Source organism: Scardinius erythrophthalmus (genome assembly GCF_964197995.2).
Source record: "Scardinius erythrophthalmus genome assembly, chromosome: 4".
NCBI lineage: Eukaryota > Metazoa > Chordata > Actinopteri > Cypriniformes > Leuciscidae > Scardinius > Scardinius erythrophthalmus.
In genome coordinates, this window is record NC_138224.1 from 36,627,677 (window position 1) to 36,635,846 (window position 8,170).

Consider the following 8,170-nt stretch of genomic DNA (forward strand, 5'->3'; position numbering starts at 1 on the left):
TAGTATAAGTTGATGTGTATGCTCTCCGTTTATGTCGTTTTGTTCTGTCATCCTTACTGTATTGATCCTACTTTTTCAGGTAAATTACTAAATGTTGGATGTGTATGTTCTTTGTTTATGTCGATTTGTTCTGTCGTCCTCAGTGTCATCTTAACTGTCGTCTTGTTCTGTCATCTTAACTGTTGTCTCTTTCTGTCGTCTTGTTCTGTCGTCTCTTTCTGTCGTCTTGTTCTGTCGTCTTAACTGTTGTCTCGTTCTGTCGTCTCTTTCTGTCAACAAGACGACAGAAAGAGACGACAGAACAAGACAAGACGACAGAACGAGACAACAGAACAAGACGACAGAAAGAGACGACAGAACAAGACGACAGAACAAGACGACAGAACGAGACAACAGAACAAGACGACAGAAAGAGACGACTGAACGAGACGACAGAACGAGACGACAAAACGAGACGACAGAACGAGACGACAGAACGAGACAACAGAACAAGACAACAGAAAGAGACGACTGAACGAGACGACAGAACGAGACGACAAAACGAGACGACAGAACGAGACGACAGAACGAGACGACAGAACAAGACAACAGAAAGAGACGACTGAACGAGACGACAGAACGAGACGACAAAACGAGACGACAGAACGAGACGACAGAACGAGACGACAGAACGAGACAACAGTTAAGACGACAGAACGAGACGACAGAAAGAGACGGCAGAAAGAGACGACAGAAAGAGACGACAGAAAGAGACGACAGAACGAGACGACAGAAAGAGACGACAGAACGAGACGACACAGAGACGACAGAACAAGACGACAGAAAGAGACGACAGAACGAGACGACACAGAGACGACAGAACAAGACGACAGAAAGAGACGACAGAACGAGACGACACAGAGACGACAGAACAAGACGACAGAACGAGACGACAGAACGAGACAACAGTTAAGACGACAGAACAAGACGACAGAAAGAGACGACAGAACGAGACGACACAGAGACGACAGAACAAGACGACAGAACAAGACGACAGAAAGAGACGACAGAACGAGATGACAGAGACGACAGAACAAGACGACAGAACGAGACGACAGAACGAGACAACAGTTAAGACGACAGAACAAGACGACAGAAAGAGACGACAGAACGAGACGACACAGAGACGACAGAACAAGACGACAGAACGAGACGACAGAACAAGACGACAGAACGAGACGACAGAACAAGACGACAGAAAGAGACGACAGAACGAGACGACAGAAAGAGACGACAGAAAGAGACGACAGAACAAGACGACAGAACAAGACGACAGAACGAGACGACAGAAAGAGACGACAGAACAAGACGACAGAACAAGACGACAGAACGAGACAACAGTTAAGACGACAGAACAAGACGACAGAAAGAGACTACAGAACAAGACGACAGAACAAGACGACAGAAAGAGACGACAGAACAAGACGACAGAACAAGACGACAGAAAGAGACGACAGAACAAGACGACAGAACAAGACGACAGAACGAGACAACAGTTAAGACGACAGAACAAGACGACAGAAAGAGACGACAGAACGAGACGACAGAAAGAGACGACAGAACAAGACGACAGAACGAGACGACAGAAAGAGACGACAGAACAAGACGACAGAAAGAGACGACAGAACGAGACGACAGAACAAGACGACAGAACGAGACAACAGTTAAGACGACAGAACAAGACGACAGAAAGAGACTACAGAACAAGACGACAGAACAAGACGACAGAAAGAGACGACAGAACAAGACGACAGAACAAGACGACAGAACAAGACGACAGAAAGAGACGACAGAACAAGACGACAGAACAAGACGACAGAACGAGACGACAGAACAAGACGACAGAACAAGACGACAGAACGAGACAACAGTTAAGATGACAGAACAAGACGACAGTTAAGATGACACTGAGGACGACAGAACAAATCGACATAAACAAAGAACATACACATCAACATTTAGTAATTTACCTGAAAAAGTAGGATCAATGCAGTAAGGATGACAGAACAAAACGACATAAACGGAGAGCATACACATCAACTTATACTAATTTATCTGAAAAAGTAGGCAAATGTTAGCAGGTTACTGTTGACAAGGACAAATGTGTAGTACAAAGCACAAAGCAGTCGACTCATTTTTGGCACAAATGGAACCCCATACTCACATTTTAAAGTTTTTTTTTTAGTCTGTTAATGTCCATTATTTTTTCTGTGATGAACCGTCCGGCCTTTATCCATCTGGCCTGCAACTCTGTCTCCTCCACATTCTTTCTGTCAAGCCACTCCTTGAAGCAGACTGAAAAGAAATGAACAGATAAATAGTGATGCTTGTGTCGCACCAGAACAAATAAAAATGTATTACTCCATAACCCAGTACTTGGCATCCCACAAAGACCTTGTGGCTACTGCTACCTTTTAATGTCTGAAGTTTCTGGGGGGTTAAAGGCTGCCTGCTGGTTTTGGTTGTGGGGCATTCCTTCCCTGTGAGACTTCTTTCCCCCAGAGTCTTAGTGCCCCAGATTGCCACTGCCAACTCCTTGACAAATAAGGAATCCCGCGTGCTGTTTTGAATCCTTGACCAGGCCTCTCTGCGCACTCGAACATCTCCCCCCAAGTGAATCTGACAAAATTAAAAACAAAAATAATCAAGGTACTAGATTGTACAAATGCAAACAAAATTTATTAAAACTTTAAGTGTACTGTAGTTGGGGGTTCTTATATTAATCCATGCACACAGATGACGAGCCTTAGGAAAATATGTTTATTCAAGTGTTCCATTAGTATACTTCTTTTAAACTAAAAATAAGAATGTATAAGAACCGTATGTAAGAAATGTATTTCAAGTAATCATAAAATGGCCCTGATATGTCACTAGACATTAAGAAATCATGTTGACCATTCCTTTGAAAGATGGAGACGGCTGAAAACGGAGAAGAATTTGAAGACAGATGCCAACGTTGCAGCCTATCTGGCAACCTTGAGTCAGGGGGGAGGGGGAGGGGATACACCGCTCCACAGTAATTTGAAAGTGATTGCAGTACCAGTTTTGGCCACAATCTTACATACGGTTCCTTTAAGTATACTTTATAAAATGAACTTAAAGTATACTTCTTTTTCGTAAGGGGAGGGCAATACTGTACCTCATCTCCCTTTGAAGACACAGATGGTTCCACCAAACAGTCAGACTCTGCAACATATACAAAATAATGTCAATGTACTCAATATACATATTTACCCTCTTGCATCAGGGCCTATAGTTTGGTAAATATGGACCATGATAGATTTCAGATATCTGTGACTGTGAGTAATATATTTGTTATATATACACATGTATATCCTTACTTTGTAAGGTCTCCTTTGGGCTTCGGGCTCCAGGGTCTTTGACAGTTAGAAAGAAAACAAACATATCACAAATATGACAGATGATGGAAAACATGACAACAAAAAATATACTTATAAACCCTCAAAGATCACAGCTGAAGTACTCCAATAACTTATAGTCTTCCCCAATCCCAATGCTATTCCTTTAATTTGTATCTTATTAGCTGGTTTAAATGATGATTGGGGGGGGGGGTGTCCTCTTTACCACTGCACTTTGCTGTTGATGAGGATTTCAGTGCCTTCAGCAATTGTTGCTGCAATTGCATGTTTAGAGAACGTAGTTCTTTATTCTCTGCCTCAATTTCTGCTCTGAGTTTCTCCTGCTCCTCTAACCTATAATAGACGGACATAGTGTATGTCATGATTAGCTGACATTATAAGAAAGAAAAAATATATATATATTTTAATATATTAGGTGTTATCTAGATACTTATAGTATAACCACCTAGTTCTGCTATGGTGCTCTGACAAGCAGGTTAAATCAAACATTGGGCTAAAGATCAATTCTCTTGTCAGAACACATTAAAGGAGAAGTTCACTTTTAAAATGAAAATTCTGTCATCATATACTCACCCACCCTCATGTTGTTTCAAACCTGTATGAATTTCTTTCATCTGCTGAACAGAAAGGAAGATATTTAGAAGATTATCAGTAACCAGACAGTTTTTGGGTCCCATTGACTTCCATAGTAGGAAAAAAATATACTATGGAAGTCAATGGGACCCAGAAACTGTCTGGTTACTGATAATCTTCTAAATATCTTCCTTTGTGTTCAGCAGAAGAAAGAAATTCATACAGGTTTGAAACAACATGAGGGTGAGTATATGATGACAGAATTTTAATTTTAAAAGTGAACTTCTCCTTTAAGGCTATTCAAAAATCACTTACTTGTTTGTAGTTTCCTGTAGTTGTAGAGACATATTGTTTATTTTTTTTAGGTAGAGATGTTGCTTCTTTTTTGCCTCCTCAAAAAGTTTTTCTGGTACAACCCCACCATCATCATCATCATCATCCTCTTCTGACAATGAGTCAGACAGGGTTTGAGCTCTCATTATCTTGCTTGGAGTTGGGCAGAGTGGAGACTGTTTTCTTCTCATTTTTCTCTCTTTTAGCAAGGTTAAGAGATTATTTTGTTTGGCCTCTTCTGCAGCTTTTTTCTGATTTGTCTAAAAACATGGATAAAAGCATAATTAGGAAAAAGCATCACAGTGTATTGCAAGACCCCCACACATCCAAACAAAACAAACAAAGCATTGTAAAAGCAATTACCCTATATGATTATTGAATTGATTAATGATTGGAGCCTAATATTATCACCTGATAATGGTGATAATTTGATAACCTGTATGTGGTCAGAGACACAAAAATACATTGCAGTACATACATGGTTTATGGAGTACATCCCCCCCCCCCCCCCACCAGTTATATTTTCACTATAACTTGCATTCTGTAGTTACATTCAAGTGCCACAAGATGGCACTAGCTGTAATTACAGTTGGCAATAGCTGTAATTACAGTTAACAGGAAAAACGATAGCAGATCAGCAGCAGCCAATAACATTAATTTACCAATTTTACACAACTAAAAAGTTAGCTAACATCGGAACTATAACAGCAATATCAACTTTACATTTATTGCTTTGGCTTCCTCTGCCTCGGAGCGCGACCGTGGAGGCGTGGTCTCCTTCAGGAGTCTCACACGGACCCGCTTACCCTTGGCCAGTTCCTCCTCGATCTCTTCTCTGGACTCTGGAATGTTAATAACACTGAATGTAAGTACTTGAAAGCACCTGCTATAACGTTATACTCTGTCATGCAATACTAACACCGGTAGCATTGCGTCCTCTGTCCTAAGCGCTTACTAGCTTTGCTAGCGCGTTAGCCAAAACTCGTATCCCAGTAATAATAGACGTACTACTAACGTTAGTAAGTTATTAAAGTATTTCCAAGTTGGACATTTATGTTATTTATGAACTATTGGAGATAACGTTATTACGACTCACCCTTTAGGAACAATATTTGTCCCTTGAAAAACTTCTCTTGCCAGCGCACCCAGTAAGTTTTAGTGAGGTCACTAACGTTAAGGTCAAAGTCCTTAATGTAGGATATGGGGACGATTTCTTTACACCCGTCCTCTATATATTTCACATAGGCGAACATATTTTCTATTCTGTTGTATAGTTAGGTAGATTTAAGTAGATTTGTTGAGTGAAGTTGTCTGTAAAATGACAAGTAACGGTTACCTCACGAGCGAATTTAACTCTAACGGCGGGAAGCGCGAGATGCACTGTTGCCTTGGTTACAGACGTGTGTCTTAGCTCCCATTATAGAATGATAAAGTTAAATGGTTTATTAAACACGTCTGTATAACACAGCACAGTTCCACAATGATTATAATGTTGAATCAACAACTCTCTAAAGCAGTTTCAACAATAGCAGTATAAAGCAGTCTTATCATCTTCATGGAGTAGGATTTATTACAGAACTGTTGAATTGAGGCTGCATCAGTTGTACAAAATAATCTGGCAACTAAGTGTCACACTTTTTAGTGCAATAATCCTAGTTATCTAGTTGGCAAATTGCTGGTAAACTAAAAAGCTCAATTAATACAGACAGACAAAGGATTAGAAAACATTTCCAACAATGTTGCCTGATAAATATGATTTATTAATACCCTTATTTTAGTAACGTAAGTACTTTGTAAATTCAACATCCTATTCATGAATATGTCTGATAATTATTATGTCCTTTTTTTAATTTTAGAATGTCAAAACGCAAGTACAAATTGTACTTAGAGCCTAAGAGCAGAGTTACATTTCCCTGTGCAAGACTGAAAAGAGGACATTTGGATGTAAGTCAGTTCATGAGAAATATGTTGTAATCCTGGGTATCAATATTATATAATTATATTGTATTCAAAGAATGTATGACTTCAGTCTTACCTGAAGATGTTCTTTTAAAGGTGGCAGATGGTTCAGGAGATGCAGATGTTGAGGTGAGAGAGTAATTATTATTTTTTTAATTAAAAATACATAATTTCCCATTAGGCTTTACTACATTGAGTACAGTTTTTTTTACTCTGTGCTTGTGCCATCTCTTCATGATCCTGTGCAGACCATGTCTCCTTCTGGCGATATTCAGCTGGATCCAGATGACACGGCCAACATGGTGAGCTCTTCTACCAACCACACCTGCAGGCTTGTGGCATATTGTTTTTTGAAATTGTTGTCTAAAAGTTACTCCTGGTTGTTCAGGTTTTGGCTTTCACCGGTGACCACATAGATCAAGGGGACAGAATCAATCCACACCTGAGCACTGCAGATGTTGAGGTGAGAGCAAGGTTGCCCATAAGGGCCTGTGTCATAATGAAACACCCCCTTCAATTGTATTAATAAATGACAATTTATTTGCAAAATTGTTGCTGCATACCTTTCTGACACTGGGTAGTTTCGCCCCTGAGTCTGGGTGAGAGATGGATCTACTTTTTAAATTAGTAAAAGACATAATTGGGCTTTACTACATTTAGTACTGTTCTTCTTGATCCTGTGCAGACAATGTCTCCATCTGGCGATCTTCATCTTCAGCTGGATCCAGATGACACGGCCAACATGGTGAGCTCTTCTACCAACCACACCTTACAGGCTTGTTGCATGTTGTTGTTGTTGTTGTTGAAATTATTGTCTAAAAGTAGGGCTGGGTATCGTTTAAAGAAATTCGATACTGATACCTTGACTTCGATACCGGTTCCTGAATGGTACTTTTTCCGATACCAATTTTACGAAAGAAAAAAAAATCCGTTTTAACAACATTACCTTAAAAAAATGAAAAGTGAACAGAGATTATGTAAGGGTTAATGCCTGACGAGGTGTCCATTGTCAGGTATTAATGGACGACGGCGAGGCGTGAACCGTACGACGCTCAGCGTACTTCCGCCGAAGTCCGCTTATACCATGGTTACTTGCCAAATAACACATTTTTAAAACATTAGTTTATATTTTAATTAGTTTTACAATCGAAATCTAAAGTTTTTACAAACAATAACTTGGTTTCCCTGGTTACGCCTGACAGGTTATTCACTAGGTGTCCTCTATCACTTTTTAATGGACACCCTGCAGCCAGTCAGAATCGAGTATTCACCCAGACCATGGTATAAGCGCTGAATTAGAGACGGTAAAAATGAGTGGGTCACGCCCGAAAACCGCAACAGGCCAATCGTGGCTTAGCAACCGTATTTAGGCGAAGGGTCAATTCCGAGTCCTTATAGCAGCAGGAATAAAAAGCGGTTGTTAAACTGGATTGTTATGGTGGAAAAAAAGACATGTAGTGTCTCCTAGACTGTATCCTGCTTTTATGAGCCTTCATTTTAAAACACCCATTTGCTGTTTGGTGCATGTTTTGTTGAATTATTTTTTCAAATGTTTCTTTGTGCTTTCAGGTACTGCCTCTTGCTGCCAACCACGGAGAAAATGAAAGTGAAGTTAGACCAGGTTCAAGCTGCGCAAATCTTGAGGTCAGGGCACAACCCGTTCTGTGACAGCAGTCAGTAGGGCTGTACAATATGACCAAAATGTCATATCCTATTTCATACCCTGATAACGATACATATCCCGATAACAGGGCTCTCTGGTAACTTTTTTTTTATTAGGAGCACTTGTGCTCCTAATTAAAAAAATCTAGGAGCACAGTCCAAAATTTAGGAGCACAGATAATTGAACGTTTTTCAATGACACAATAGTACTGTGCCACATATAA

The 8,170-nt window shown here is 40.0% G+C and overlaps 1 protein-coding gene across 1 annotated transcript; it reads right to left on the reverse strand.

Moving 5' to 3' along the window:
- Nucleotides 1–2,148: 2,148 nt before the first annotated feature.
- On the reverse strand, nt 2,149–7,928 carry LOC308689821 (BEN domain-containing protein 5-like). The gene is made up of 7 exons (XM_081363850.1): nt 5,049–7,928; nt 4,308–4,585; nt 3,625–3,752; nt 3,381–3,416; nt 3,179–3,225; nt 2,451–2,658; nt 2,149–2,334 (listed from the first exon to the last, which is right to left on the reverse strand). The coding sequence occupies exons 2-7, from the start codon at nt 4,514–4,516 to the stop codon at nt 2,207–2,209; spliced, it is 756 nt and encodes a 251-aa protein (XP_081219976.1). The 5' UTR covers nt 4,517–4,585; nt 5,049–7,928; the 3' UTR covers nt 2,149–2,206.
- Nucleotides 7,929–8,170: the final 242 nt, after the last annotated feature.